This window comes from Phragmites australis, chromosome 4 (assembly GCF_958298935.1).
Source record: "Phragmites australis chromosome 4, lpPhrAust1.1, whole genome shotgun sequence".
Classification (NCBI taxonomy): domain Eukaryota; kingdom Viridiplantae; phylum Streptophyta; class Magnoliopsida; order Poales; family Poaceae; genus Phragmites; species Phragmites australis.
Genome location: NC_084924.1, coordinates 49538425 through 49549434, shown reverse-complemented (window position 1 = coordinate 49549434; position 11010 = coordinate 49538425). Strand labels below are relative to the sequence as shown.

The following is an 11010-nucleotide window of genomic DNA, read 5'->3' as shown; positions in this document are numbered from 1 at the left end:
TCATCTTCTGTTATCTAGCTATCGGTGATCGTGGGCCACCTGAGATGCAAATGGGCGTACCTTGTTTCTTTTGCTTCCCATTTACTACTTACAACTCGAGTGAAAGGGGGGCAGGTAGTAGTAGTATAACAAAAAGTTTCTACTAGCATACTCCTACTTTGGAGCCGGTAGAACGCCATGACTTTGCTTAGACGAAAACCAAGCTTTAGCCGTATGTAGTAGTATAAAACTACTCCGGTTTAAATGTGCACGCTGTCGTAAACAGGAAAAACAGCAACAGAAGTACTAGTGTAAAAGGCCGCGTTTGGGAGCAAGCCCAACGGACAGGAGCAGCTGCGACTATCTATATGCATGTCATCCCACCCCACGGGTAAAAGTCCTGGTGCTGGGTGCTGGGCTCAAGACACTGGTTTTTTGATTCGGCCTGAGCACGGCATAACACGATAGTAAACGGGCTAGAATGATATGATAAGTCGAGCCGTGTATGGGTTGAGGTCTTGGCATGGTGGACCAGCACGATTAGACATAGCGCCACCCGATAGAAGCCCCACCCGACCATCTCGCTGACAGGACGAGACACTGTCTTTCTACACCATCTATGACTTTGTTTGTAGAGTAAGATGTTTGAGGAAGGAAAAAACACTTGAATAGATCAATAAATATGATTGGACAGTTTGTGTCAGGTCTGGTCCTGCGAGCAGTGAAGCTGATCACAAGTTTAGACGAGGTCCCAATGAGGCTGATCGTGTAAGTCTCGTACTGATCGCGGGACTTCCTACTCTAATCGTGTGACCAACTAATTTTTAGGAAATACGCATCCCTAATCTTATATTCTTTAGGAGACCCTTTTACTAGGATACCCCTACACTCTATACTCCATACACCGATACCACCCCACCGAGTAAAAGCCATAGTGCTGAACACAAGACATCGGGTTTTTGACTCGTTCTGAGCACAGTACAAGCACGATAGTAAACGGGCTGGAATGACATGATAAGTCGAGCTGTGTCTGGTTCGAGGTCTCGGCACGATTAGACATAGCCCCACCCGGTAGCCGCCTCGCCCGACTATCTTGTTGATCGGGCGGGACACTGTCTTTCTGCACCGTCCATGACTTTGTTCATAAGAGAAGGCATCTGAGGAAGAAGAAAAAAAAAATACTTGAGTAGATATTAATAAATGTGATTGGACAGTTTGTGTTAGGTCCGGCCCTGCGACTAGTGGGAACTGGTCGCAGGTTTAGATGAGGTCCCAACGAGGCTGGTCGCGTATGCCTCGTACTGGTCGCAAGACTTCCTATTCTGATCGTGTGACTGACTAGTTTTTAAAAAATACGTATAACCGATTCTATATTACTGAGGAGACCATTTTACCAGGGTACCCCTATACTAAATACTCCATACACCGATACCATCCCACCGTGTAAAAGTCCTAGTGCTGGGCACAAGACATCGTGTTTTTGACTCGTTCTGGGCACGACACGACACGATAGTAAACGAGCTAGAATGACATGCTAAGTCGAGCCGTGTCTGATTCGAGGTTTCAGCACGGTGTACTGGCACGATTAGATATAACCCCATCCGGTAACCGCCCCGCCTCCTCGCACAACCGCTACCCCGTCGTGCCCCGTCAACCAGCTATGCCTTAATCGTGTTTGAGTTGACATGATAGTTTATGGGTCATACTATGTCAGGCTTAACCAACAATATCCTAACTTGAGCCAGATCTAACTCGATCCTCTGCGGTGGAGAAGTCAATGCATTTTACTGTAGCGACGAGGTCTCTGGTTTGCCGGTTACTGTAGCATCAGATCTGAAAAAGGCTACTACATTTTTACTATAGCTCCTCTGCAGTTACAATAGGATCCAGATCGGTCTAGGTATACCCATACCGGACGGGCCCATCAGACTTACTTGGCCAGCACTAGCTAAAACCGTAAAAGGGAGACCAGACTTTCTTTTTACTGGCAAAGCGCGCGTGCCGGCTCCGCACTAGAAAAGGAAACGCTGCCGTGGCTGGCCCCACAAAAGCTGCTCGCTCAGTGGCCCACACGTCGGTGGAACAGGTTGGAGATTAGCAGTTTCTCCCCCGCAACGGAACGGAACCAAAAGAGCAGGCCGTGCACCGCGCCGAGGCGGAGCCCCGGGCCCACCGCTCGGTGCTTGACGCTGGGCTGGAACACCAGAGCACAGGGGTATTCCGGTCATTCCGCTCCTGATTTGAGCGCGGCGGCCCCACCATCCCTCCCCTTTGCTCCTCGATGCCCGCCCGCTCCACCGGTGGGCCACCCACGTACACCTTGTGGCCCCCGCGCAAATTCAATCAGCCGAAAAGCTTAGCGCAGGGCATCTCCAATGTTATAATATTATAGGTAGTTACCCTCTCTTAACTAAGAAATCATATCTGCTAAGATAATAAATTATAAATACTAGTTTTTTTTATCTCTTCTTTAAAAAGTTAGTATTGACTCTTCTCTCCTCTCTAAAAATACAGAAATTCGTGCACTCACCGGGTCCCGCTCGTCGGCTTCTCTCTCTCCGTTGCTCGCGACGCTGCTGCTGCTGTTCCACGTCTCTGCCTCCGCTTTAAGGCTGTCACCTTTCCCCCCCTCGCTCTCGTGCTCTCTCCTCAATTACGACGCCACAACCAGACCCAAACCCTAGTACTACTACGCGGCGGAGTAGGTGTGCTGCCGGTGGTGCTGGCCCTTCATCCGATCCATCCCGCCGCTGCAGGGCTTTTCGGCTTGTGCGTGCTCACCGGCGATCGATGGGAGGCGCCGCGGGGAGCCTGTGAGGCTGTGTTGTACGTCTGCTCCGGCGGCGCTCCCCTCGCCGAGTGGGAGCCTGCCGGTCGGTCTCGGCGGCGTTTGCAGGTGAGAGCTCCGCGCCCTGGGATCTAGCTAGGGTTCCACTTTGGTTTTGCATTTCTGCTGTGTCCCGTGCTGCCTGAGTGGTGGATCTCGCTTTTGGGTGTCTGCGTTTATCCATTTGTGTTGTGAATTTGGTCGCTTCAGGTGTGTGGCATTTTTGGGAATTGTTTTCGTAGATTTTTTTTTTGGCGAAATCCAGCACTAACTTTACTCTCCATTTCACCTTCCCTCAATTCTGGCAACTGGAAAGTGGTTTCCCCGCTTTTATCAGTTCACTTCGACTTGCTATTTTTGTTGCGTGCACTTCGATCCCTCGCATCTGTATTTTGCACTAGAGTTTGATTCCCGCGACGGTTAAAGCAAAAATCCGTGACATAACTCGTTCAAAATTCTCCGTTTCATTTTTTCTCTCCAGGAAACTTTGCGAGCAGAAAGTTGAAGTGTAAGCCGGGAGCTGAGAGCAGCGGTTGAAGTGCAGAGGACAGCTAAGCGGAAGAGGAGGACGAGATTTGTGTGGCTGGGCTTTTGCATTGGCGTGGGAACAATGGCTGCGGCGGTGGCTATGCGAGGGGGAAGCAGTGACAGCGGAGGGTATGATAAGGTTCCCGGGATGGACTCGGGGAAATACGTGCGATACACCCCGGAGCAAGTTGAGGTACTCGAGCGGCTCTACATCGATTGCCCCAAGCCAAGCTCCTCGCGACGGCAGCAATTGCTGCGCGAGTGCCCTATACTTGGCAACATTGAGCCGAGGCAGATCAAGGTTTGGTTCCAGAACAGAAGGTAAGAGAAGCAGACAAGTCTAGCCAGAACTTGCTAGTTCTAGGGGGAAATGAGTTTCAGGTTTTACTGAAGTGGATGAATGTGCTCCTCCTGTTATAGGTGCCGCGATAAGCAGCGGAAGGAGTCTTCGCGGCTTCAGGCTGTGAACAGAAAGTTGACGGCAATGAACAAGCTTCTGATGGAAGAGAATGAGCGTCTTCAAAAGCAGGTCTCTCAGTTGGTTCATGAGAATGCACACATGCGGCAGCAGCTGCAGAATGTAAGTTCTCAGTTCTCACCGTGCTGGCCTTGTTGCTTTCACGATCATGTTGTTGCTGAAGTCTTTTTTTCGTGATACTGTGCACCTGTACTATGATGAGTTGTGTGAACCAAAGTCTAGTTTCCTACCTTATTATATTATAAATGAAGTCTTCACTAGTAATGGACGACTTTCAAAAATTGATGATGCCAAGTTGCCAACATACTCGTGCCATTGAGGATGTTGAGTCCACCTTATGCTGCTTTTCCTTTTTGGGTTGGTGCTTGCAAGTTGAAACACCTATTGGTATCCTGTTGTGCATGTGCATCAGCTGGAGTGTAATCTCTACAATTTGGTCCCAGGGATTATAGAATGCCAACCATTTTGTTCTACCTTTACATTTTCCTGATAGCATCTATTGATTGGGTACAGGCTTCATTGGTCAATGATACAAGCTGTGAATCAAATGTGACTACCCCTCCAAACCCTATAAGGGATGCAAGTAACCCTTCTGGGTAAGTAAATCGATCTGGGCATCTGGGGAAGGATTCTTGTTGCGTAACCTTCCTATTTCAAGACTGTCTTAACATTAATTGGGTTTGTTTACTTGTTTCAGACTCCTTTCGATTGCAGAGGAGACCTTCACAGAGTTCCTCTCAAAGGCTACTGGGACAGCTATTGATTGGGTCCAGATGCCTGGGATGAAGGTTACATGCCAGCTCTGAATTTTCTTGTTCTTTGGCTTACAATACAGGTTTTTCAGTGAAGTGCTAACTACATTCTGTATGGAACTTTTGTGACATTAGCCTGGTCCGGAATCGGTTGGTATTGTGGCCATTTCGCATGGTTGCCGTGGTGTTGCTGCCCGCGCCTGTGGTTTGGTGAATCTAGAACCAACAAAAGTAAGTATTTAAATTGTTTGGGATTTTGTGCACTAATTAGATTTTATGCTGCCTTAAGAATATGTTTTTTTCTCCTTTTGCTCTAGTGAATTCATCTCCAACTGATTTGTGTAATATCTGAATATGGTTAGACACTTTTGAATATTTAATTCTTATAAAATTGCTCCTTATTTTTTGCACTATCATTACAAATTCTTCTGAATCTTTTCCATGATCACTTAGGCTGTATTATGTGACCAAATGCCCTTGTACATATTTTCGTATTTTATCATCAACTGATGACAGTAATTGTAGCTGTTTAGATTTGGTATTTTCTTTCAAGAAATCCTCTGTTTTTGATAGAACTATGTTATGCAGGTCATAGAGATCTTGAAAGATCGTTCGTCTTGGTTCCGTGATTGTCGAAGCCTTGAAGTGTTCACAATGTTTCCAGCTGGAAATGGGGGAACAATTGAACTTGTCTACATGCAGGTGGGCATTATCGATTTTTTTGCTCCATTAATGATGTTTTTTCAGCCTTTCTGGTGACTTGCATGACTCATCCTGTGGATATTATCATTTGTTTGTGCGTACAGATGTATGCCCCAACAACTTTAGTCCCTGCACGTGACTTTTGGATGTTACGATACACGACAACAGTGGAAGATGGCAGCCTTGTGGTATGTCTGAATCTGAATAGCAGTTCAATTTGTTATTACATTGATAATGAATGTGAGCTACAACACTATACTTGCTAATGTTCCTAAATCTCTAAGGTCTGTGAGAGATCCTTGAGTGGTTCAGGGGGTGGTCCAAGTGCAGCCTCTGCACAGCAATTTGTAAGAGCTGAGATGCTTCCAAGTGGGTACTTAGTTCGCCCATGCGAAGGTGGGGGCTCTATTGTGCATATAGTGGACCATCTAGATCTCGAGGTCTGATTCCCACTTTGTATTTATATGTTAATCCTTTGATGCAGTTATTTGTATGTTGTCCACTAAAATATTCGGTTTCATCTTTCAGGCGTGGAGTGTTCCTGAAGTGCTTCGACCACTCTATGAGTCTTCTAGAGTAGTTGCTCAGAAAATGACTACTGTGGTGCGTGCCTGCAAAGTGTTCCTCTAATATTTTTCAGTTTTAATATATAAATTTAGTTGATAAGATTACCAACCATCAGTTTGTGGGAAGCTATTTATTTCATGAGTGAAAAGTCTCTGATTGTATATGTTCTGAAAATGATTAATGAGGGTTGTACAATTGATTTCAGTTTAGTTCTGTAGACATTTTCGGATAGTTCATTCTCAGCACTATACTTCATGTTAAAATTTACTAGCGGCTCTATGTATCCAGGCACTGCGCCACCTTAGACAAATTGCTCAAGAAACAAGTGGGGAAGTAGTGTACGCCTTGGGCAGGCAACCTGCAGTCCTACGGACCTTTAGTCAAAGTCTGAGCAGGTATTTTTTTTAATTAAATTTCCACTCCAACTCTCACTGCCATGTATATCTTGTTGTCTAGTTAAAAACTTCAGAATTTCTTATGCTTTCCTTAGGGGCTTTAATGATGCCATTAGCGGTTTCAATGATGATGGCTGGTCTATAATGGGGGGAGATGGCATTGAAGACGTAGTCGTTGCTTGCAGCTCAACTAAGAAAATTAGAAACAACAGCAATGCTGGAGTTGCGTTTGGAGCCCCTGGAGGTATTATATGTGCGAAGGCATCCATGCTACTGCAGGTAAGGGTGATCACTATGTTGTGAATGACTCCCTTAGATATGTGTACAACTTTTCAAAATTCACTTTTTTTGGGTGTGCTAGCAATTTCATGCCCCTGGAGTGTATGTGGTGCCCTATAAACGCCAATAGAGACTAACACAAGGAGGGAAAACCTTGCCCCTGCATATTGCGTTGATGTGCACAAGCACATAAAGAGTTCTGTTAACATTAGATCATTAGATCCTAATTGAACTTTGATGAATATATTCCTGGATCTGGACCTCAATGTCTGGTAATCTATGTATTTGAGATGCTATAATTATACTACCAATCTTAGAAGTTTGATTCAATTCTTGTATCACAACAAATGTTAAGCGAAAAGTGGTATTGATGGATTTTTGGTCGTACAGAAACATTGTACACTAGAGATTTCAGAATTCTGCCGAAATGCAGTGGTGGTTGCACATTAGGCACTAGAGATTTGAGTCTCACGCCTTGTTTTAAGTTAGGTAGAGCTCCTGGTTAATTCGAAAAAAAATGATATTAGTTTGAAGTTTTCTAACATGTTTGTTCTGAACCTAGTTCCCCATATGCAGATGTTGTGTTTAAGAAATTAACCATCTCAAATTTTTACATGTTTCTTTATTGGTATTCTAGAGTGTTCCACCAGCAGTATTGGTTCGATTTCTGAGGGAGCATAGATCTGAATGGGCCGATTACAATATTGATGCGTATTTGGCTTCAGCACTGAAGGCCAGTGCGTGCTCACTTCCTGGGTTGCGGCCCATGAGATTTTCTGGGGGCCAGATGATCCTGCCACTTGCTCACACAGTGGAGAATGAGGAGGTATGTTTGCGGCTGTTTCTGTGGATATCCTGTTTATTTGTAAACCCTTTGGTACTATAACCGAGTCGAAATGATGTTAATTACTAATACTAATCTAATTAGTTACATTCTCACTAACTTTATTGCCTTCTACATTCCCATAGTGGAGAATCCAGTAGAGCCAGTTAGTTTCTTTTTTTATTGTTGTCATTGTTATATTAGATGTACCATGTGGCTTCTTAATTATTGTCATTGACTACCCAGTAATTTGCAGATTCTTGAAGTTGTCCGCCTTGAAGGACAATCTCTTACTCACGATGAAGCTCTTGTTTCAAGGGATATCCACCTGCTTCAGGTAAAAAACTCCAGTGCCATCGCTTTACTTTTGTTTCGAGGTCCTACATTGCCACTCATACATTGCCACTCAATGGAGCAAAAAAATTGCCAGTAGCACAATCAGTGGTTTTTTTTTATTAAAAATATGAGCATTCTGTAGGCTCCAATGATATGGCAGCTTATCGATGTTTGGTTATTTGGCTCTTTCACATTACAATCATTCTGTAATCTGTTAGATACGGCAGCTTGTCAATATTTGGTTACTTGTCTGTTCTACAATACATCAAATAAGTGATCTGACTACTGATTTAAGAGTAACAGCAAGGCCTGTCTGTTTAGTGATACTAGTAGGGATATTGAACTAAGAAATAGACCCAGCATCTAAAAGAGGGTATCCTGAGCAATCGCAAGAAGCTGACTACTGTATTTTTCTGTATTTGGAGTAAAAATGCAAAGCTTTGTACAAGACATCTAGATATCCTGATTCGTGTTATTGCCATTATTTTGTCTGTCACATGAAAGGGTTACCCATCTTGCAAACTATTTATACCATGTATAAATTGCTAATGTGTCCTTTGCTCTTTTAATTTTTCAGCTTTGCACCGGAATAGATGAGAAATCTGTGGGATCATCCTTCCAGCTTGTGTTTGCACCAATTGATGAACGTTTTCCAGATGATGCTCCATTGATTTCTTCTGGCTTTCGTGTCATACCACTTGATATGAAAACAGTTAAGCATCGTCAACAGCAGTACCTTCTCCATTCATTTTTACCCTTGTTTAGGCCACTGTTTGTTTTCCTTGTTGCAATAATTGATAGCAGATTATGGGTGTTCTATTACATTTTGCAGTTAGCCTCAATAGTTCTCACTGTTGTGCTATAACTTAATTCAGATCAAGTGTAACGTTGTTCATATGACACTTCATATTCTTATAAATGATAGTTCATTTGCCACAAATCGTTTGATGTTTCAGGTCTTTTGTTTGATTCTGTTTCCTGTATGTCTTATAAAAAATGCCTGTTCTAGCTAACCATAATATGCTACCTAGTAATTTGGCCATCTGTTGCTAGTCATTTGGTTCTCTTTAATTTCTTTCCTTCTCTACTTCAGTTTTTGACCATTATATCTTATGCAGGATGGCGTATCCTCTGGTAGGACGTTAGATTTGGCATCTAGTCTTGATGTTGGTTCTGCCATGCCTCACGCCTCAGGGGATGCATCTACAGATGATTGTAATTTGAGATCTGTGCTGACAATCGCCTTTCAATTCCCTTACGAGATGCATCTCCAAGACAGTGTTGCAACTATGGCCCGTCAGTACGTTCGGAGCGTTGTTTCTGCTGTGCAAAGAGTGTCGATGGCTATCTCTCCCTCCCAGTCTGGTCTAAATGTTGGGCAGAGGATGCTTTCTGGCTTCCCTGAGGCAGCCACACTTGCTCGCTGGGTTTGCCAGAGCTATCAGTAAGTGAAGTTGTAATTGTCTTTCTATGCTGTTCTGATATGTCACCTGAATGGTTTTATGCTTTTCAATTCTAAGCTGATGGATTTTTTTTGCCTCACTACAGTTACCATCTAGGGGTAGAATTACTTGATCAGTCAGATGAAGCTGGTGAAGCATTGATGAAGATGCTCTGGCATCATCCAGATGCTATTTTGTGCTGCTCCTTTAAGGTATCAGAAGGGTTTGGCACAAGTCTACACATTTTTTTGATCTATCTGACATAATGACATCCCCGAGCTCGTATTTATCATTGTAAAGTTAAAATTCCGTGCTGCCTTTTGAACCGAGTAACAACTTATAATTTAAGCATGCGACTAGATGAGCCTGCACCCTGCTTCCTTGCTGAATGATGAACAGTCTTTGTATACTTGTTTTGTATATGATTCATATCATGATGTGGCTTCTGTTAGTGCTATGAGAAGGCTTGTGCTCACTTTTTTGTTATCATGTGATAATTATTTATGCTATGTAATCTTACTTATGTTCTTGCAGCGTGATTTTTGAACATTATTTGTATTCTTGCGATAATTATGTTAGGGTTGCTTCTTCCAGGAAAAGCCTATGTTTACGTTCGCCAACAAGGCAGGGCTTGACATGTTAGAAACATCCCTTATTGCCTTGCAAGACCTCACATTAGACAAGATCTTTGATGAGTCTGGAAGAAAAGCGTTATTGTCGGACATCTCTAAATTGATGGAGCAGGTTGCTTTATTTGAAACTTGGTTTTGTACCGTCCATTCTATAAAGTTGGAGAACAAATTCTCTTCTTTGATCATCTCAACTTAAAAAATTCTCCTTAGGTTTGTAATTTCCATGTATGATTAGTAATTCTCGCTAATGTTTTTTCTTCCCCATCTTGTAGGGCTACGTGTACCTACCTTCGGGTGTGTGCATGTCAGGAATGGGTCGCCATGTTTCGTTCGATCAAGCTGTAGCGTGGAAGGTCCTTGGTGAGGACAGCAACGTCCACTGCCTGGCCTTCTGCTTCGTGAACTGGTCCTTCGTGTGATCTACCCTCCGAACGCTGAGCTGATCTGTGTGACGAGCAGATCCATTTTTGTATGATTGGGAGAAGGAGAATCATCAACTGTGGCAAGTCTTATTTGCACCAGCTTTAGGTTTGGGAATCCAGTGTATTTATGAAACTGGAGATTACGCAAATCTGACATCTCATCCATTTGACTACCCAGCCATAGGCTGGCTGTTTATACTGTGTTGGGACGATGCTAACAAAATGATTCTACATTTCCAAACCTTGCTGTTTCCAATCAAAGCAAAAGCAGCAGGGACACGGGATGAAAAGCAGGGCTTATCGACGATGAAGCTTCTCTGCAGAAGCAAGCCTGACAAAAGGTTAGCAAGCCAAGCTCAAGCTCAGGCTCGGGCGTTTGGTTTCCTTGCCCGCCGCCTCCTTGTTTCGGGAGAGGAGGTCTGGAGGTGCTGCTGCCAGCACGGGCGAGGAAAACCTTGCACGGGCAAAGCCAGCTTTTAGGCTCCCTACCTGCTCGGCAAGGTGATGAGCACACGCATGATACTAGCAGACACGTGTGTCATGTCAGGTCACTACTCCATCGTCACCTTGGCGGCGGTGGATCCGATGCGGCAGGTTTCCCGGCGTGGAGATCCGGAGTATCTCGGCCGTTGGACTTTTTCATGCTTGGATTAGTGGTCTCGGAAGAACGGCACGATAGTGTTATGGGCCTGCCATTAATCATTCTGCTCACTGCCTTTTGGTGTTCTGGACTTCCTCTTCATTCTTTTTATTATTATTATCGTTATTCTTTGAGATGAATGTTCTAGACTTCTGGTTCGATTGGAGGCAGTGAGCAGTATGACATGAGCTTGTCCGGGTGTAAATAT

The 11010-nt window shown here is 44.1% G+C and overlaps 1 protein-coding gene across 1 annotated transcript; it reads left to right on the top strand.

Annotated features, from left to right (window-relative positions):
- Positions 1 to 2548: 2548 nt before the first annotated feature.
- LOC133917115 (homeobox-leucine zipper protein HOX10-like) lies at positions 2549 to 10403 on the top strand. The gene is made up of 19 exons (XM_062361094.1): positions 2549 to 2875; positions 3288 to 3655; positions 3755 to 3914; positions 4326 to 4408; positions 4510 to 4600; positions 4700 to 4795; positions 5153 to 5266; positions 5371 to 5454; positions 5551 to 5706; positions 5795 to 5869; positions 6122 to 6228; positions 6324 to 6507; positions 7145 to 7333; positions 7587 to 7667; positions 8244 to 8378; positions 8785 to 9110; positions 9215 to 9320; positions 9703 to 9852; positions 10013 to 10403. Exons 2-19 carry the CDS (start codon positions 3417 to 3419, stop codon positions 10157 to 10159), a joined length of 2523 nt encoding a protein of 840 aa, XP_062217078.1. The 5' UTR covers positions 2549 to 2875; positions 3288 to 3416; the 3' UTR covers positions 10160 to 10403.
- The last annotated feature ends 607 nt before the right edge of the window (positions 10404 to 11010 follow it).